The sequence below is a fragment of the Pleuronectes platessa genome, chromosome 5 (assembly GCF_947347685.1).
Source record: "Pleuronectes platessa chromosome 5, fPlePla1.1, whole genome shotgun sequence".
NCBI lineage: Eukaryota > Metazoa > Chordata > Actinopteri > Pleuronectiformes > Pleuronectidae > Pleuronectes > Pleuronectes platessa.
Window position 1 is genome coordinate 29,665,267 of NC_070630.1, and position 22,226 is coordinate 29,687,492.

Genomic DNA, 22,226 nt, shown 5'->3' on the forward strand with positions numbered 1-22,226 from the left:
ATTTAAAACACACACATAACCCCGTCTTGTGAACCCTTTGTTAAGTGACACTGAAAGAGGAAGCTATAAACATCAGTTCCTTGAGCAACACCCTGATACCCACAGGAATCCATTTGTTCATCCTTCTACACATTTTGTTTGTTTCTTCTATTAATCATTACCCAAATGTAGAAATTTCGATCACACTATCTAGGTCCTCTGAGCAAGGGGGAGTGGAATCAGCTTGTGAGATGAATTATTTAAAAACTGTTTCATTTTCAATGTCACTGAATTTTCTTATCTGATCAACTTTTTGTTAAAGTTAGTTCATTTTTCCCCCACTATTTATTTGTTCAAACTACCTATGTTTAAAAAACTCTGTCTTGTTTTCAAATCTTTTTCTAACCATAGAGCACTACATGACCTGACAGTCAATTCTGTAAGTGCAGCATGTCTATTTTCTAATTCCATGAACAAGTTCATGAATACACTGAGTGCCATTTCAGGGTTGTTCTAATTATCAATCAATCTATGAAATTTTATTTGTATAGCCCATATTCACAAATCACAATTTGTCTCATAGGGCTTTAACATGATGTGACATCCTCTGTCCTTAACCCTCAGCAAGAGTAAGGAAAAACTACTTAAAACCCTTTAAACAGGTTAAAAATACGTATAATCCTCAGAGAGAGCCACATGTGAGGGATCCTTCTCCCAGGACGGACAGAAGTGCAATAGATGTCAGGTGTAGGAAAACATCATCAACATTAAAGTTTTTAGCAGCATTGATGAGGGTAAACATTTTGAAGGATAACATCAATACTATATGTCAAGCAGTCCTGCTGCAATTATAGTCTATGGTCAGCAGCCAGCAAGATCATGATCCGCCATCCAGATCAGATGCCACTATACTCCACAGTCATGGTCCTTTGCCGCTTATTAGGATCCATCATCAGCCGCCGCCTCGGTCGTGGTCCACCACCATTATATGATGCCAACACGACACAGGATTCGCCATTACCACTACGATCAGCCAGCACGATATATAAACCGCCATACTGGATCCACCATTGCGACCTCTGATGCGCGATCCACAAATCGTAATCCATGATCCACAGCGGGCCCAGATCTGCGGGCGATAAAGTAAAGGGACTCGGGGAAGGGGTCAAGACAGTAACATGTACTGATGAGATGTGACTTACTGCGATGTGATAGGGATGGAGAAGAGGAAGGTGAAGCTGGAAAGAGAAGCTCCGTGTGTCATGTTTCATAAATTCCCTTTGCGTCTTAGCGTCATCAGGGGTTTTGGCCTTGTAATCAATGATACAATGATACAGGCCGAACTTGGGGGTACACTGAGGCTCAAGGTAAATCTGACTGGCTACTGGTTTGTATGGTAGTACGATGAAAACCATGTGGCCCACTCAGTAGATCAGCCATCAATACCTCTATGGCTTTTTAAACTAAACGCTTCCTATTTTAGAACATAGGACAAGTAACATTCTGCCGCACTTATTAGTTCTAGCTATACGCTTTATCAAAAAGGAAGGTTTTAAGCCTACTCTTAAACGTACAGATTGTGTCTGCCTCCCGAACTGAAAGTGGTAGATTATTCCACAGGAGAGGGGCTTGATGGCTAAAAGCTCTGGCTCCTACCCTACTTTTAGAGACTTTAGGGACGACAAGTAAGCCTGAGTTCTGGGAGCGGAGTGCTCTAGTGGGTTGATATGGTACTAACAGCCCTTTAAGGTAAAATGGCGCCATATTATTCAGGGCCTTGAAGGTGAGGAGGAGAATTTTTAATTCTATTATGGATTTGACCAGAAGCCAGTGTAGCAAGGCTAATACTGGAGAAATGTGCTCTCTTTTCTTGGTTCTCGTCAGGACACGTGCTGCGGCATTTTTGACAAGCTGCCAGTCTTTAACGACTTACTGCTGGAGCCTGATAGTAATGAATTACAATAGTCCAGTCTCGATGTAACAAAAGCGTGGAGTAGTTTTTCTGCATCTTTTTGCAAAAGGACATGTCAAATTTTTGAAATATTACACTAGTGGAAAAAGGCTGTCCTAGAAATTTGATTTAAGTGTGAATTAAAGGACAAATCAGGATCAAAGATCACTCCCAAGTTCCTGACTGTGTCATTGGAAGCAAGGTCAATGTCGTCTAGCACAGCTATATCATGAGATAATGTATCTCTAAGGTGTTTAAGGCCAAGTATTATAACCTCTGTTTTATCTGAGTTTAATAAGAGAAAATTTCGGGTCATCCAGGTTTTAATATTCTTGAGACATGCTCGAAGTTTAGTTAATTGATTACTTTGTTCAGGTTTTAATGACAAGTATAACTGGGTGTCATCCGCATAGCAGTGGAAATTTAGCGAGTGTGTCCTGATAATGTTTCCTAGTGGAAGCATATATAATGAAAATAAAATTGGACCGAGCACAGAGTGCTGTGGAACACCATGGTTAACTTTGGTGGGCACAGATGACTCATCATTAATTTGCACGAATTACATTCTACAGACAATTTGCCCTGTTCTACCTAATTTACAAACGCTTCTTTATTGAAGTGGTTGTAAGATCTCTCTTGGATGTTATTAGCTTCTTTAGGGATTTTAGTCTTATTCGACAGGGCGACCAGATTATGATCACTGAATTCTACTACCAAGGAAACGGCTTTAGAACAGTGTGCTGGAGAGTTGATAAAGAGGGTTAGGGTTCGCATTTTGTGAGACACTTGTTAGAAAGCCAATCAATATCCATGTCTACCATTAGGTATTTTTAATGGATTTCCACAATATTTTTGTACTTCCATCAGATGATACATAAACCATGCTACACATCCTAGAGAGATAGTTTACATCTGTTTTTTTGAGGCATCTAGCAGCATCCAATGATCGATTTGGTAGGTGGTAAATGAACAAGGACCCATAATCTTTTCATGTATTGGATAGTTAAATCATCCATCGGTATAGCAGGAATATTACTTTAGATTCAGACCACCACCCCACCACCAGTATATAGATAATACCAGACCAATGCCATTATTAGTAAAATTGAGGCTCAGAACAGCACAAAGTCATTTTTTCCTTGCCTACATCATATTTGGTCGTAGTTATTTTCTCCTTAGTCTGACAGCTTCAGGATAATCCTGAATGTATGTCCCCTTCAGTTCATTTGCCTTCCCTTTTTTTTGACATGTACGATTTTTTTATCTGACCAAAGTCCTTTGTTGGTTCCAACGTCCAGCCTTTCCCTGAAGATATCAAGCATTCTCTGCTCAGTGTCTACCCATTTCTCACCAACAACCCCTCGAATACCATCAATGATGACAACCCTGAACAAGGTCCAAAAGGTCATAAGACCCCTGGTAGAATGTGCCAGCCGGATCCTGAAGGCCAGAGCGAGGGTAGGAAGTACTAGGTACTCGTACACTGTGACCTGAAGTGCAGACCTCAAATATTTTCAACTCTTTACCGTAAGGTTGGGAAGTTGTGAAGCTCTGTCACCCTTTAGCTCAAGGTAATTTCTTCCCCTTGTAGCGGGCCATGATTATTGTTCTCACCATCCGACAACAAGCAATCCTCTCTTTCTGAATCTTCCTTCTCGTAGTGTTACAACAAGAGGGGTGTCTGTAAGCGGGTTCAACATGTCAAGCCTTGAGCCCCAGCATAGAAACTTAGGTTTGAGTGTATCTTCCTCATCAATGCTAGCTTGGGGTCCCTTGGCTGTGGCACTGGAAGGGATCTGGTCCCTCTCAGAGAGAGTATAGCCCGTGTGCTACAAGGAGACAAATAACCCTATAAACTAGCAGTGTGGTGACCGAAGGCTCTCTCTTGTGTAACTTGGGTTGTCTGTGATGGGTGTCTGCTCTGGTCAAATGTCAGTAGCTAGTTAGCATTGCTATAGGTGAGAGTAGCTTGCGTCTGAAGTCATAGTAAGTCAAGTAACTGGTATGCCCCTCAGGGCTGGCATATTGGTGCAAGACCTTCTGTGAATACATGAAGGGGGTCCCCAATAGTGGCATCGAAGTGAATGCTAAGAAAGAGAACCTCCTCGGCAGAGATGGCAAAATTTAAATTGACTGTTAAAATTTTTCAAACTTTCTCTTAATGTTGTGATGATATAATTATGAATTAATTTTGCCATGACAATCACATCGTGAAAATTTGACATTCTCCCAGCCCTGACACATTGAATGAACACATATGTAGACTTATTAATTTTGCAATGAACCTTGTCATGAGTTTTCTTTCAAATTACTGATGTTGTACAGAAATACAAAGTTGACTGCTGATTTGATTCACCGCCATTATATATAAATACTTGACAATTAATATCTTTTCCGAATACACCTTGGTTAAGAAAATTATGGTTGAATAACAATCGTCAACACATGTTATAAATGAATATTTCAGACAGACTGAGCTCATCACACATTAAGTTCTTCGCTTCTCTCGTTTCTACTTTGGCAGCACAAACTGACTGACTTCACCTTACTTTTTATATCTCCATTAATTGTAAATAATAATTTATTCATCAGCTTTGTAGTATCAGAATGGCAGATGTTAGATATCAGATGTAGTACTTGCTTACAGGCCCTAGTGGTCTGCACATTGGTGAAGTGCAGTCGCTGCATCAGGTTAACTGTTAAAAAAAAAAAAAGGCCGCTTAAACTGAATTAGATAAGAATTTTTATTTCCATACCAGTTCCCGAAATACATTTTGCAACTTGCGCAAATTTATATTTGGCTGCAATAGTTGAGCCCTGAAGTGCTAAATTAATCATTTAATTTAATTTTCGTTTAGCTGACGCTTTTATCCAAAGCAACTTACACAAGTCATAAACAATCAAATCATAAACCTTTTATGCAATCCTCAGCTAACATTACTATAGCCTTGTCATCATGACTATGGAGGTTATGTTATGACAATCAGTTGATCCAACTTAAGTATATCAACTACTTCTACACATATTCATGTTCCCTTGTGGATGAAATTACATGTTTCTTTGGTGATCCTCTGACTTTTAACTGAGTGCCATCATTGAGTCAACATTTGACAACTACCTTGACTTATGATCAAATGACTAAAAGATGGCAAGGCATTAGGCGCAAGGTTTATATTTGGTTGGCAACCACCGTCAAGGTGCATTACTGCCATCTACATGCTATTACAAATTACTTACAACTGTACAGATAAAAAATATATATAAACTATTTAAACAAGAAATGGTAGTAGTTGACCAACACAGTAGGTTGGGGTAATGCACCTTGACATTAGTTGCTACCGGCCAATAAACTGAAAGAAGAATGGTGGTGATAAATGATAATGAATCAAATAACATGCACAGTAGAATACATTTCTGATCTGTCAATAGTGGTGGAATGAGGTAGAAAGTGGCTTGGATGATTTTGGTAGAGTATGATAATCAAGGCTGAATTATGTATTAAATTATCAAAGCATAACATTAGTTTAATGTTAAGGATTTTCTTAACATATAGCCTGACAAGCCATGGTTGGTGGGTTGGTAAACTGACCTCAGATCCAGGTGTTCCTCCCCAGAGGCATTGTCAGTTGCCTATTATAGTGGTGCTTGTCTCAGCTGTTGGAGGATGGAGGCTAGACATCTCAGGCACGGTGGATGTTTTATTTAGCTATGCAGATGGCATTCTTCTGCCTGGTTGTTATCGGACTAGGCTCTGATTAGATGAGAAATTAAACTTGTCTTTGCGAGGTAAAGGCATTTGCTGGACAACAAAAAAGTCAAGAAGTCAACAGAGCAGTTAATTTGATAAAACAGTTGTGTTGCACTTCAACTCCACTTTGATGTTTATTTGGCTCAGGAAAATAATCCTGTAACTCCCACAATATTTCAGCTCTATTTCTGTCCTCTCTAATCCACCTTTCTGTGTCTGTTGTAAAGGCTTCTCATTTTCATTCTTCAGGAGCAGAGAAAGTCTCTTATCTTGGGCTCCCTTTTGTGCCTCTTGTGCCGTTACCCGAGTAACACCTTTCCTCACTCTTGTTACTGGAATGAATTAGCATTGCTTAAAAGACTCTTTGTATCTTCCCCCACTGTAATTCCTCCTGAGCAAGACATTGTCACCTCACTCTCAACTATTACACATATTGAAACATTTATATTTTATTATTCACATCATTCCCACCTGTGCTCTTAAATGTACTGAAATCCATTTTAAATATTTTTTCAGACCTTATGCTCAAACCTGCTCAACCATCTGTCTTTTGTTCAATCTATTCCACATTCTCCCTATATTGTACCCTGCTCCCGCCATCCTATTTCATGTAGGTGGTGAGTCAGCGCTTCCCGCAGAACAGCATTGGTGCTGTGGGCAGTGCCATGTTTCTTCGGTTTGTCAACCCAGCTATTGTATCCCCATATGAGGCTGGCATCTTGGATAAGAAGCCCTTGCCCAGGATAGAACGAGGTCTCAAACTTATGTCCAAGGTAAGTCTGTTTCCTATAATAATCAAACTTTTGGAGCCTGGGATTGTTAGCTTGTATTTTCTTGTATGTGGGTCTGTCTTTGTATTTGCTTGAAGAATATAGTACATAAAGAGCAAGTAGTCATTCTCCAAATCATGTTAATACTACCATCTTTGGTAGCCCAGTTCCAAATTAAGGTTATCTTCTTACCTTTCAGAGATAGCAACTTTAGTTAAGTGGAAGTATTAAAACTACTCCAGAAGATTAAGTAGTTGTGTAAATTTCACTAAATATTGTTTACCATTCATAGTAAACAGTAGTTTTTTCCTTTTTTTCTACAATCCTTTAGTCTTAGTGCAAGCACCCATAATGAGTGGCTTCTTGCAATGCGTACATACTGATCATGGCATGAGACAACAAAGCCACCAGAAAACCCAAATAGCTTAACTTATTTGCGTTAGTAATCAACAGTCACAAAGCAAGATCATGCAACTCTGTTACTAAACAGGAAGTGTGTAGTCTGTAACATTACAAGTAGACAACCATCGGAGGTAAAAGGAGAATAGATTTGCCAGGAGAGTTTTAATGTTTTGTTTTTTTTCAGATTCTGCAGAGCATTGCAAACCACGTCTTGTTTACAAAAGAAGAATACATGAGGCCTTTTAATGATTTTGTGAAGAGCAACTTTGATTCTGCAAGGAGGTAAGAAATTTGGGACATGTTGCTGCCGATACACATTTGTTCTGTAAACACGAAATCCAGAACCACTTATTTTTCTTCACATATAACCAAAAATCCAGACCAAATCCGGACCATTTAATCTGCCGTGGATATTTTGTGTCGCTTTGTTAAAAAAAGGGGTTAGTTTGTGGCTCCTGGTGTAGCGATCATGGTGCATGTACCATGACTGGGCTCACTGGTTATTCAGAAAACCATGTTAGTTTGCAGCAAAAAACACTAACAGACCAATGGCATGCGTATTAAATCATCTCAGTTGACGCCACTCAGCCAATAATCCTGCTGAATGTCTCAAAGTTCAGGGGAGTGCACAACCTCTTTGTGCTCCAAAAAAAGCAGTTGGTATGTAGTTTGTGCAAAGTGCAGACAGAGATGGTTGGCTCGACTTAATTGTCTCCACGTAAGATATTCTCAGATAACTTAGTTTCTCTTAGTGATTAATGTTATGCTTAAAATCTCTGTCTCATGAAACCTCTATTCAACCCACAGACAAGGCAGAAAGATCCATAGAACAAGCATCTACCTTAACTCCTACTATGGCAGAATGTAAACTGGTTTTGAAGATCAGGTGGATATGCCTTGACAAACTGTTATAATAATATTTATACTCAACCTACTGCATATTGTATGATAATACAGTGGATGAAGGTGTTATATTGTCTGATACAACATTAGCAGAATCACCTATATTGTTAATCCGTTATCAGTGAAAAATGAGGAATGTTTAATTTCCCACCATGTTGCCACCGTCGAGGCCACATCTTAATAGAGGAGTACTAGAAATGCAATTCAGGACCCAGAAAAGTACCGGTGTACGGGACAAAACCAAAGCCAACGAGGGAATAGAAGTAAATGCTGTCATGGACAAATACACCTACACAAACAGTGTGCACGTGTATTTGCTTTCAGGTGCTGTATTTGTTAATCCACGATACTATAAGAGTTTCTTTACAGTTATTAGCTATGACCAGCTCTTTGCTGTTGTAGCAGGGGTGAGATAAGCAATTAGGATGCAACAGTAAGATTCTAATAAATAGATTACAAATACACTGCTTAAAACAATTAAGGGAACACTTAATCGTCACAGTATAACAAAAGTCATCCGTCCATTTAGGAAGCACAACTGATTGTGAATTAACATGTCATTGGAGAGGCAATAGCAAGACAACTGCCAAAAATGTAATGATTTTGCATATGGTGGCCACGGACAAGTTAACTCTTCTTCCTGATTGATTCTTCTCTGGTTTGGTGTTTTGCTAGTGTTGTTGTTACTACTGGTAGCATGAGGCAGTATCTGCAGCCCTATTAGGTGGCACAGGTATTCCATCCATATCTGTGGTCGCAAGAAGGTTTGCTGTGTCTCCCAGCACAGTCTCAAGAGCATGGAGTAACTACCACGAGACCGGCCGTTACACAATGGGGGGGCTGTTGTAGGGCATCAACCCAGTAGCAGGACTTGTATCTGCTCCTTTGAGGAACAGGAGGAGCACTGCCAGATAGGGCTGCAACTAACGACTATTCTGATTGTCGATTATCTATCAATTATTGAAACGATTAATAGACTAATCGGATTATGAATGACACAAATTCTCAATTGATCTTATTTAGCCAACAGCTTCTAAATTTAGCTTTCTGTTGTTCACGGCATGTTATGACTGAAAATAAAGACAATAAAGATCGATACTTCATTCAAAAATATCTTTTAATAAACTTTGCTGCATATTAGGCTACTATTGATACAAAAACAAAGAAAAATCTTTTAAACCAAGGACAGGCAAAGTGCTAATATCATTTTTTTAATTTAAATTAAAGTTTCCCGTTTTCCTGATAACCAGGAACAGGCCAAGTGCTGATACTAAAACTAAATAAAAAATCCAGTATCCATTTATTCTGTAAACAAAAGGACAGGGAAAGTTTCAGCAATAAAAACATCAACAAACGAAACGACAGTCTTCTTCGGACTGCATAAACGATCCTTGGAGGGTCGCACAGACCTCCATGTCATAGCCAACGCCACCCCCTGTGTTAGGTACCGGGATGAAATCCTCAGACCGAGTGTCAGACCTTACTCTGGTGCAGTGGGCCCTGGGTTCCTCTTGGTGCAGGACAATCCCCGGCCTCATGTGGCCAGATTGTGTAGGCAGTTCCTAGATGAAGAAGGCATTGATGCCCTTGATTGGTCTTCACGATCCCCGACCTAAATCCAATTGAGAACTTGGGATGTTTTGTCATAGACTGTCCAGGAGCTCACTGATGCCCTAATCCAGAGTTAAATCAACCTTTGATTTATGGGGTGATTTTGAATCCAGCCCTCATTCGGTTGATGATATTGGTTTCCATTGACCATTGTTATGTAATTTTGTTGCGTGCGTGTGTTGGGGAGCAACAAGGGGGAACGGTTGGAATCAAAAACAAGAATAGGAAAGAAATACAAATGGGGGAGCCTTGCTTGTCACCACCCTCCTAGCACCCCTCCCTCTCAACTTGAAAATAAGGGGAGGACACCTCACCTCGTCGGCTCTGCCCAGTCCTGGGTAGGGATCTGGGAGTTGGAGGTAAGAACCCCGAACTACTTCCCCCAACCCTGCAGTCTTTAGGCCCATGTTCTCTTTTTCCTTGGAGAGGGGGAAGGGAATTGGGTGGAAACTAGAGTATGTGGCTGGGATCAAAATGACAAAGACAATGACTAAACAAATGAGTGAGGCCATTAATTAGTTATAAACTAAAGTAAAAAAATAGAAGCAGTTTGAAAATACAAAAGACCTAATGAAAACAGTGTGCTGTGTGTTTTTCTGGTGTGTGCGGTGTTTACTTTGGAGTTTGTGCGTGAGTTACAATGACTTTCTTGGTAAATAGCATTATGTAATAGTTAATACTTAAAAAAACTGCTAGGGCTACAAGTAGCACTTGCAGGCCAGAGCACCTGCACACGTAGGGGCTAGCTGCGGCCGCGTTGACACTGAGCGTGCGTTTTGTGCAAAGTAGGAAGGATAAATAGGAGGGAATGAATTCTCCACAGCTATGAGTGGGGAGCTTGTGCTTGAGACTAAAGTTTCTTGGGCAAACCATGTTCTCACACTGCCACCTGGTGACAGAAAGTTGGTGTTGTGAGTACCACTAAGAAGCTCTAACTTGACTCCATCTCGACATTTGCCAAATCTACATTTGTTTCTCGTACTTGACAAGGTAATATTCTATTTTAAAAACGCAATCTCTGTAGCAAGGCGTCAGATCTCAACGATAAGATCCCATGATCTTTCAGACAGTTTGCACTGCTACCTACCCCGGCTGCTGACACTAGCAACACATCCACATGGCAATACTCTGTCTTAATCCGCCAACTACCAAGTATCTGCTTCTTTCTTGTACTCGACCAGGTAAGATCTCGGAATATAAACATAACCTTTGTAGCAAGACGTCAAGTCTCCCCGATCAGATCTCAGGATCTTAACTTACAGCTCCCGTTAGCACAGCTTCCACTCAATCTGAAAAATATTACATATCATTATAATTTAACTCAAATAGGCAGCGTTCCGAGCAGGTATACGGAACAGCTACAAACCCCTCCCCCGCCCCGCTTTTGGGAAGTCAGATCACACTTCCATTATCCTCATCCCAACCTACAGACAACGCCTAAAACAGGAAAAAACGGTTTTTCGGGCAGATCAACGCTGGAGTGCTGAATCAATCGGCACTCTCCAGGACTGCTTTGAAACAACAGATTGGCAGATGTTCTGTGTTGCAGCTGATGGTGACATTAATGAATACACAGACACTGTCTCTGCATATATCTCAAAATGCGTTGATGATGTCGTCCCTATGGTCAGTGTTAGGACTTTCCCAAACCAATAGCCCTGGGTTAATGGTAATGTCCGTGCAAAACTCAGAGCACAGTCCTCTGCCTATAACTCTGGTGACCCGAAGTCTTTGAGGAAGTCCAGATGTGACCTACGGAGGGCCATCAGAAATGGAAAAAGAGACTTCAGGGACAAACTGGAATTCCAACTACATCAGCTCTGACCCCCGACTCTTGTGGGGTGGCTTGCGACCCATCACAGGTTATAAAGTGAAAAATAGCAGTGATGATCAGCCTGCCGCCTCTCCACCTGATGACCTCAACACCTACGTACGGTTTGAGGCGACCAACATCCTTCCATCCGCGAGACTGGCCGAGGACCGAGCCGACTGCATTATGTCCCTGACAGTGGCTGATGTGAGGCGAGAGCTTCAAAAAGTGAACCCTCGAAAGTAATCTGGACCTGATGGAGTTCCAGGCCACGTCCTCAGAAAGTGCGCCAACCAGCTAGCGGAGGTACTCACCTCCATATTCAACCTCTCCCTACAACTGTCAACAGTCCCCACCTGCTTCAAGCAGGCCACCATCATCCCCGTAGAAAGAAACCATCCATAACCTGTCCTAATGACTACCGCCCTGTAGCACTGAGCTCCACCTTCATGAAGTGCTTCCAGCAGCAGGTCAAAACCAACATCTGCTCTACCCATCCAAACACCCTTGACCAATTTCAATTTGCATACCGCCCAAACAGATCCACGGATGATGCCATCTTCCTGAGAACACACACCACCCTCTCCCACCTGGAAAAGGCCAACACATATGTGAGGATGCTGTTCGTGGACTACAGCTCCGCGTTCAACACTATTGTGCCTGCCAAGCTCATCCCTAAGCTAAGGAGCCTGGGTCTTAAAACCCCTCTCTGCAGCTGGATCTTGGACTTCCTGACGAGCAGACCCCAGGTGGTGAGAACATCATCCTGAAATTTGCAGACGAAACTACCATCCTGGGTCTTATCACTAACAACGATGAGACCGCCTATAGAGATAAGGTTAGTGGCTTGGAAACACGGTGCTTAGAGAACAACCTGTCTCTTAACGTCTGCAAGACCAAGGAGATGATCGTGGCCTTCAGAAAGCTGAAGAGGGGGGGTCATGATCCCATACACATCGACAGAACTGTAGTGGAGAGAGTCTCCGACTTCAAATTCCTCGTCGTGTTCATCACGGATTGCCTTACTTGGTCCAAACAAGCAGACTCTACGGTCAAAACTGCCCAAAAGCGCCTATAATTCCTGAGGAGAAACAAGAAGTTTGGCATGGCTGCAAAAACTTTAACAAACTTTTACAGGTGCACCTTTGAGCGCATCCTCTCAGGCTGCACTACTGCCTGTCATCGTAGTTGCTCCGCTGCTGATCGCAATCCCTGCAGAGGGTGGTGAAGACAGCGGAGCGTATCATCGACTGCCATCTCCCTTCCGTGCAAGGCATCTACAACACAATGCCTGACAAAATCAGGAAAGATCATAAAGGACCACAGCCACCCAGGTTTTGGAATTATCACACTGCTGCTGTCTGGCAGACGTTACCAGAGCATCCGAGCACGGACTACCAGACTCAAAAACAGCTTCTTCCCCCAGGCCGTAAGGCTTCTGAGCAGACAACACTGACCCACTGAAGAGTTACCATGTACATTCTGCTCCCCCACTCATACTTACTACACATATATTCATATTATTTGATTTAATATTCCTTACTCCTTCACCCTGTAAACTGTTGCTAGCCCTTCTTTTAAATTTAAATTGTTGCCCTGTTGTATGTTATATGATATGTCCTTTTTTTTTATCTTGTAATGCCCGTCTACTGCGTAGTTGGTGCCTGCCAGGTCACAAGAATTTCACTGGTATGATGATGCTGTCATTGTTTCATGTGACAATAAACTTTGATTTAATTTGAATAACTTGTTCATCAAGATCGATGTGTGATTTTAGTGTTCCCACTAATTGAGCTGTGTGTATTGTATGGAAATCACTTTGAGCTGCATTTCTTGATCTTGTCTGTATATACATGCACAATATTCAACACTTAATTACAAAAATTGCGCCAAAATTTAGAAAATTCTGACTACTAGTTATTGATAAGTGCTGAAGATGGGTTGATGTTTTATTTCTTGGTGGCAGTATTGTCTGTTATGAATAAATCCAAACACTGATACAGAAGTAAAGTTGCATTAGCTACTATGACACTGACATGATGGTGCAGCATTATGTTACAGATTCAATCGTTTTCTTTGGTATTGGAGGTGAGCTGAGTGAACCTGAGGCTACTGATAATTAAAAACTCATATTTGTGCCATTTATGAATTAGATATTTTTGAATCACATCCAGAGTATGGGAATATGAAACCATTCAGAATGATTATTTGATGATACAACGATCAACACACACCCAATTATTGGATGTGTGTTGACGAACTGTCCATCAAATGAAAGGATTGTAAGTATTGATCACAATTTCTCAGACTTTAAGAAGATTTGTTGATTTGCTGGTTTTTGATATAAGGTTGATTTATCTGGTCATATATTCAATTTACAATAATCTAAAATAAAAAGAGGCAGCAAATACTCACATTGGAGATAATATAACTGGACAATGTTTTGCTTGAATAATTTAGCAATGCATAATCAAAATTAAGTGATATAAGTATTTTGTCTTTTCTTTGAGTCTCGTTAGGTTACTATTTTAGAATAATAGGAAGTTTAAACTTCCTTAAAATGCGGATGTAACTCACAATTATTAATCATAATAAGATGGTACACTAAAACAGAAACAACAGTGTCACTTGTGTATAAAACCCTATTTATGTTAATAGTACTGTGGTGCACCAGACAAAAAAGGTATCTTCTGTCTGTAGGTCGAGTTAATCCTCTACTCTCTCCACCACAGGTTTTTCTTGGACATAGCATCCGACTCTCCACCCAGTGACACTGTCAATCATAGTCTTTCCTTCATCAGTGATGGTAATGTGCTGGCCCTCCACCGCCTGCTGTGGAACAACCAGGAGAGGATTGGCCAGTACCTTTCCAGTAACAGGTCAGATACAACATACTATGGTATTCTGCTGTATGATCTCAATACTAAAACTAAATTCTTCATTCATATGTTTGGGGGGTATGAATTATGATCTGACTTCCAGAGATCACAAGGCTGTAGGCAGACGGCCTTTTGACAAGATGGCAACCCTGCTAGCCTACCTAGGACCCCCTGAACACAAACCTGTGGCTGACACTCACTGGTCCAGTCTTAACCTGACTAGCTCCAAGTTTGAAGAGTTCATGACCAGGTTGGTGTACTACTGGCCTGTAACATGTCTCCTAATTGACTTTTTTTTAAGCTCCCTTTCTTCCACATGCCCTGTACAAGTAAGTCCACATTTATGTCACTGCTGATATTCATTTTCTGTTTTCATTCTCTAGTTGATGTCTTCTACCTTATTGCTAAATGTATAATGGATGTTGTGATTATACTGCTGTTTTCAGACATGACCTTCATTGAATTAAATGAGTGGGTTGGAAAATTATTATTTCTCACCTATTTTTGTTTAGTTTGAGAAGATAAGGCTACATCTAGCATGTTGCTCTCCATCCCGAGCACCAAACTGTGAACTTTTGGAGACAGAGACTTCTGTGTCGCACCCCCCTCTGGCCAAAATACACGATGCAGAATCTTGACATCTTCAAAAAATCTGTCAAGCACTACCTCTTCACTAAGGCCTTTGGCCTCAGTTAATGTTCCACTCTGCTGTTTATTTCTCTTCTGTTTGTCCTATGACAGATATAAACAGCCTTGGGTGCCGTGAAAGGCGCTATATAAATGCAAGCCATTATTATTATTACTTTGATATGTGTGTTTTCTCCGCATACTCAAACTCTTTAATTCCAGCAGAACCAACTCGTCCATGCATTTGTTACCACTAGACTGGATAACTGATTTCTTTATCATTAGGATGTCACAGTAGGTCTGTGTAAAGACTCCAGCTTGTAGAAAATGCTGCAGCATGAGTGCTGAAAAGACCTAGAAGGAGAGATCATATTAGTCCTGTCTAAGCTTCTCTGCATTGGCTCCCTGTCAAATTCAGAATATAATTCAAGATCCTGCTCCTCACATATAAAGCCCTTAACAATCAAGCCCCTTCATATATGGAAGAGCTCATAACACCATATTATCCATATACTGTAGATCCTCGGTTCCCAAACTGGGGTACATGTACCCCAAGGGGTACGCGAAGTGGTTCAGGGGGTACGTGGGGAGAACATTTTATCTGCGTTTTCAAAGTGAAAAAGCCCATTACATTTTCAAACTGAGCTATAAATAATCGCGCAATATTAAATAGTCTGAATAGCCAACTCGCATTGCCAAAAATACCCATATTCAGCAAAATAATTACACTGCCAAAAAAAGTTACAGGTAGGTTAGTGACCGTTAGTCAAAACTAGGGATGGGCATAATTAATCGACAATCGATTAATTGATCCTTAAGAATTTCGTAGATGACATTATTTTGTCATCTACGATTATTATAAGTCCTGAAATCCCTGACAATTTCAAAGTTTCAAGTATTATAGGCTGTATACGTGCGTCGGGGGGGGTACGGAGTTGGAGATTGAATGTCTGAAGGGGTACGAGACTGTAAAAAGTTTGGGAACCACTGCTGTAGATCAATTCGCTCCCAAAACACAGGCTCTCTTTAGGTTCCAAAAATCCTTCAGCTACCAGGCTCCTCTTCTGTCGAACCACAACCTCCTATGGATTCCTATTGTTATGAAGCCAATAGTTAGGGCTGGATCAGGTGAGTCCTGAACCATCCCTTAGTTATGCACATTTATTTATTTATTTGACTACATGTCACAAAACTATCTTGGATCAATTTACTAGACCAAACAGGAAGTTAGCCATTTTCAATCAATTGGCCGTTTTTGACCTTTTTCACATGAAAGCTCTCCTCCTAGAGCCACATTGAGCTTGTTTCTGCTAGAGGTTTCTTCGAGTAAACAAGGGAATTTTTTTTTTTTTTCTTTTTTTTTCTTTCATATTCTAACTGTGAATTCAGTGTTTTGATGACAGGAGTAATATATACAGTAGCTTTACCTTTTTATTTCAAAATCACTCCTTGCATTTAGGCATCTCCCTTTCTCTTGCACATGCTTACACCTTTGCCGTTTATACTCTTGGTTGTTCTCACAGATGCAGAACTACTCAAAACTACAGTTTTTCCAGTGTTTCCTCTTATTAGTCTGAATATGAATGTAATATGAATGTCAGGGCTTGTGGCAACTTGGATGACACCACAGGAGCAGTTTGGAGGCATATAATGTTTTTTCTGTTTTATGACGTTTGAAGAAGGACTCACAATTGACTATAATTGGATTTGAAAGTCTAACAAAGTTTACCCCGGACACTCCAGAAATGTGGACTCTAACCCTTCAACCACCCCTCCATCAGCTTAGGGCTGAGTAGATAATGAGTGAATTTTCTTTTTGGAATAACCATTCCTTTAAGGCTAGAAATGTGCCATATAAATCTATTTACTATCTCTGCTCTTTAGGCACCAGGTCCATGAGAAGGAAGAGTTCAAGGCATTGAAGACGCTCAACATCTTCTACCAGGCCGGAACATCCAAGACTGGGAACCCAGTGTTCTATTATGTGGCTCGCAGGTAGGACATGAATGTCCATTTTACTTTTCTGTTTATTAACATTTTGATTTTGTTGTGGATTGTCTGGAGCTTCACACAAACACATTCATACAGAGCTTTTAAAGGAATCTGAAGCATCTTTCTCAAGAACACTTTGACATGTGCACTAGACGAGCCAGGGATCGAGCCACTGATGTTTCGTTTTGTGACTGACATGCACTACCCTATAAACAGGTCTGAAGTGGGGTGCAAACGTTTACATGGCTTTTAAAATATAAAATACCTTTTTATGCTGATTTACTCACTTATTAGCCATATTTGTTAAGTTTGAGTCAAATTCAACACCATTGTTAACTGAGCATTAGTTGACAGTTCAGAGCGCAACCTCACCTTGTCCCTGCTGCTTCTCACTGTTGCCTGGCACCCAACCCCTGGTCTCCCGTGTCCTTACCATGCAGGGTGCCCTCGCTGCTTGAAACTCCAGTCCCTCTTGCAAATTGACAGAGTTTCTGTGGGTCCTTCCATTCCCCGGGCGCTTTCCATAGATTCCCACCACACCATGTGGTCACAGTGTGTGTTGTGTGCTGTGTTCACACAGATTGGTTAAAAGCAGAGGGTAAATTTCCCCATTGCATGTAATGCATGATTATGGGACAATAAAGGAATGTTAATTGTAAACGAACAGTTCCGTATGAGGCAGCAGCTCATTAGAATGGGGCACAGTCTATGGTGGACTTTCCCTTTTAACAGTCATACACAGATCAGCTGTTCCTCAGATGTAAGATGCTGTAACCTAAGGCAACAGAGGGCTCTGTGCTTAGCCCTGTTGGTTTGCAAACATGGGTGACTTGACTGAATGTTTGGTCTGTGGTTGTGTATGCCCCCTGGAGTTTCGGAGAATACTCAATACTGCAACTATCAACGTGTTGAACACATAGGCCCGGTCTTTTTAGCGCCAGTGTTTTCATTAAAGATTGAGTGCAGAAGCATTTTAACATATAGCGACGGGGAGATTGAAGTTTAGTTAATTGATTACTTTGTTCAGGTTTTATTGACAAGTATAATTTGGTGTCATCCGCATAGCAGTGGAAGTTTACCTAGTGTGTCCTGATAATGTTTCCTAGTGAAAGCATATATAATGACAATAAAATTGGGCCGAGCACAGAGCCCTGTGGATTACCATGGTTAACTTTGGTGCGCACAGATGACTCATCATTAATTTGCACGAATTGGAAGCGATCAGAAAAATAAGATTTAAACCAGTTTAGGGTGGTTCTTTCACCGTACTTCCGCTTTTACCTTCCCAATGCGACTCATCCTCACCCAATAAGAAGGCTTGACCCCCCCTACGTCACTATTAGGCGACCGCTATTAAACAACAAAAAGGGGGGGGGGGGCTTCCTTACCCCAGAGCATGTTGACCAGCTCTTGTTTTTGCACAAGAATCTAAACATATCCAAGCACTAGCTTTGCATAGCCTACATTCAAACAACAGTGAAGCATTGCCTACTTTTTGTTTATTTCAAAGTCTATCTTGTAAGTAAACTTTTATTCATTCTATCTAATTTACCTTTTATTTATTGTTTAAAAGTAGCCTAAGTGGCATACATTTCTTAATCTGTCAGTTTGTGTGCAGTTAACAGGGGCTATACAATAATAGGGCAAATTTTTATTTCTTTTCTCTATTGGCTGCGCGGCAGTCATTAAGTTAATGTTAATATTACACTCTAAGTGAATTTGACTGTGTTGTATTTGAAGCTATGATTCAACTCTTTTCCTTGGTCCAGCATTCCAATAAAAAAATAACCAAAAGAAATCTCAAGACATCGTAATATCGAATCACAATACTTACAGAATCGCAATATCCACAGAATCGCAATACATATCGAATCGCCACCTGTGAAGTATCGTGATCGTATCGTATTGGGAGGTCCCTGCTGATTTCCGTCCCTAGTTATTCGTTTTCTTTTACGAGGACAGTGGGTGTGCTGTTGTGTTTGTGTATGTAGAGAAACTGTTGAAACTTGAGGAAGACGTCCAGTCAAAAAACATTTGGTCACCAGATTTGTTCACTCTTCTCTCGTCTTGATATATTACTGTCTCAAAAAGGGAAGATTTGGCTTGGTGACTCGTAGTGACTTCCTCAGTCCTTGCAGGCAATTGGCATTCACCTCTGTCATCAACCCAAAGTTGTGGCTCAGTGAACAGTGCAGAGTGCCACTCCCTTCCTTGTGTTGCCAGGTGGGTTTGCCAACAGATGGGTGTTGTATAACAGGGACAACCTAAAACAGTTGCACGGGTCGTCACAGGAACCTCATTATATTTTCTTCTTCTTCACAAGCCCATGGGTTATCTCCAAGAGACGGTCCAGTGATCCAGGCAGGATCTGTAATAGATAGTTATGTGACAAATCAATACTTTCCAGGTTTAGTAGCATATTTGTGGGCACAGTCCAGGACTTGTTGTTACTAAGGTTGAGAGCTTGAAGACTGGGCAGTGTGTTTTTGATGAAAACAACTCTCTCTAGCTCATTATCTGACGAATCCAATACTTTCAGGTTCAAGTGGTAAGGTGTGTCATTTTTGTCCAGTAACCGTACATGGTTCCCCACTGCTTTCATGACCGACAGAGACAGCGGTAAGACAGGTGGCAGGTTTTCCAGGCTGTTGTAGGACAGGTCCAGCGTTCGCAGTCGGGCATACCTGCTGAGTTGGCTGTCTAGACCCAGCAAGCTGTAATAGAAATGCGATCACTAAAAAGCACATTTAAAAAAAATATTTACATGACCATGTATATCTACAGTCAACAGGTTATTGTTGCTTTTATTTTGACACTACAGATATTTTCTTTAGAGAGCTTCTACAGCAGCAGCCACAAATGAGTATATGATTGTTACAGTAGAGAAGAGAAATTAAAGCAAAGTGACTTAGTAATACATAACAAACCTTTGGACCTTATGTTTAATAAGAGTAGTCACCATAAATTACCGCTTACCAACAATGTTCCATAGATGCCCTTAAAGTGTTCCCCCACCACACTATATTTACTATTATTATCCTGTTGCTTAAGTGTGAAACAATTTAATAAGATGATCTGACTGTTAAGATAATCTGTCTGAAGCTCACATTGATCATTGTGTGGGACAGCAACATCATTTCAACATGTAAGATTTTGTTGGTCGGGAGGTAAAGAAGACCAATTGACAGTTTGTAACCTGTTACGAATATTACCACTGTTTAAATCTAATCCTAACCTCTTACAGGAATGATTTGAATATTGCACACCTGTTTTAATCTAACTTTTACCTCTTACATTCATTTTACATAACCTCCTGTCATGGTCTGGGAGCCGGCCTGTAATCCGATGATTGCGGAGAGCTGCAGCTGCTTACCTTGAGAAAGCGGATGTTGTGCTGCAGATCGGGAGGTTTTTTGGTTAGACCTTGTGAGGAGCAGTCTACCACACGGTGTCATAGGCTGCAGGAGCACACAGAGGGGCAGATAGTAAGCACCCAATATCCCAGCAGCCCACACAGCAGTAGGAGGATGAAGCAGAGCAGTGAAGCTGAGCAGGCAGATGTGATAAGGAACCTACAGAATGAGAGAAGTTTTACAAAAAGGTTGCACATCTTAAGGTGATTCTTTCCCAAAACGATTTTACAAAAGATTTAATAAATGTCAGTTTAATTAATTGTGTTACGGTTGTATTTTGAAAGGAATCATTTCATTGACATACAATACAAGCTAGGAGTAAATGGCAAAGTGTCATCACAGAGAATTCTCATAGTTTCCATTGTATTTCTGTAAAGTGCTCTGATGTCAGTTAGAAAACCAACTTGACTTGATTTTGCAGTATCGGTCTACTGACAGACTGAATTTTCGACAGTTTGATAGATCACCTTAACATCTCATCCAAAATTCCCTATGTCAATATTCCTTGGAACAATTTATTTATTACCATCTCCACTTCAATGTTTTACGTTATCCAATAAAACAGTCCCAACTTTTTCTTAATGGATTGACACAAAATTCGGTGCAGACCTTCATGGTTCACAGGTGATGAATCACCTTGTCATAATAGCTGTGAAAAGTACCTGAATACCAGAATTTTTGTTTATGGTGAGATTAGATCATGGATTACTAGTTTTCAATCTCAGTAAATCTTCCCTTGAATGTCAAATATTAGAGTAGTCAGTCGGAGACCCCTTCGCTATATGTCCTATTTAGCTTGTCAGCAAAGTCTTTGTTAAACATGCCCAGTATTGTTAGTGCAGTGAGCCCACATGTTTTTTTTTTCTACATTAAATCATCTTCACTCTCAGTCCTAGTGTTCCACCAAACCTTCTTAAAATGTTTGCAGTTTGATAAAGCCAGATTTAATTCAAATGACAAAATTCTTTGTCGGGTACAACCCTCAATCCCAACAATAAGTAACATTTCCATTCTGACAATACTGAGGCTTCTGTCTTACAATGGCTGAGCTGTGTGAATAATGTGAGCCATGAGTCATCACAAGTGCTAGTGTTGCCTGAGAGGTGCTGTGGAATTACAGAGCAGTCTTATTATACTGTTACATCCAAATATATTAAGTAACCCAGACCATCTTTTAGCTTTTTATGTCAGGACTATTCCTGCTGTAAAGTTGTACTGTGTCTTTTCTACCCCTCTGCCAGTGGGATTGGAGCTAAGAGTGCTACAGTGAGACTATTTATTTGAGATGGTAAAATAAATAATAATATAGTCAGTGGGATTAGTTAACACATATTGACAAGTATGAAAATAAATATATTGCACTGTTGCTTTCATGTCCCTGATAATAAATCCCTCAGTTTGTTTAAATCCTGTAGTAACACATTTCTTAATGTACCCTTGGTATCTTAAATGAAAAATCTGCATAGTGACAGAGCAGGGAGTTGAGGCCTCATAAGCAAACCATTACATTGTAGTAGTCTGTCCATCTGCAATCACTTACCTCATCATGTCATCTCTCGTTTTATCCTGTCCTCTCCTCTATCTCCAGGTTTTTTTCCCCTTAATGTTTCTATTGGTTGTCTGCTGCTCATAGGTCATTGTGTCACATTCTTACATACTGCCTTCTAGTTCTGGCCCCATCTTGCTCACTGCTCTGCGGGGTCCTAATACAGCCAGACGTCCAGGTTAAAAGAGAGAGAGAAAGAAAAGGACATAGGGAGGGAAATGCAGCAGCAAGCCAGTCCACTCTGCTGCTGATGAGGCAAGCAGGAGGGAGGTTGTATTTTATAATTTTAAACAGTATTACTATATACTATTAATGGTGTATAACAAAGTACCATAAGTGTCAGTAGATAAAACAGCTTGTTTTCACCACATTGTTTGCTTTTCCATCAGCTCCATGATAAATACAAGAGTGCCCCCCTTTCCCTCTGGCTATACTTTTTTCCAGTAGCATTTTCTAACAGTCATGGCAGAAAGATCATTTATATTGACATTCTTCAGGTCTGGGTGACATTTTTACCTGGTAATAAAAACATCATCTGAGTTTGTTATTTGAGAAACCCTTAAGCGACACTGATTAGTGGCATAGTTCCCTTAAT

General features: G+C 40.6%; 1 protein-coding gene across 10 annotated transcripts in view; it reads left to right on the top strand.

Annotated features, from left to right (window-relative positions):
* LOC128440608 (neurofibromin) overlaps nt 1-22,226 on the top strand; it is a 165,799-nt gene that overhangs the window by 81,269 nt on the left and 62,304 nt on the right. For all 10 annotated transcript variants that reach the window (XM_053423361.1, XM_053423364.1, XM_053423366.1 and 7 more), the window contains 5 exons: nt 6,293-6,451; nt 7,035-7,132; nt 13,907-14,053; nt 14,157-14,303; nt 16,565-16,675. In XM_053423361.1, the coding sequence (XP_053279336.1) occupies nt 6,293-6,451; nt 7,035-7,132; nt 13,907-14,053; nt 14,157-14,303; nt 16,565-16,675 (662 nt within the window). The remainder of the gene's footprint in view (nt 1-6,292; nt 6,452-7,034; nt 7,133-13,906; nt 14,054-14,156; nt 14,304-16,564; nt 16,676-22,226) is intronic.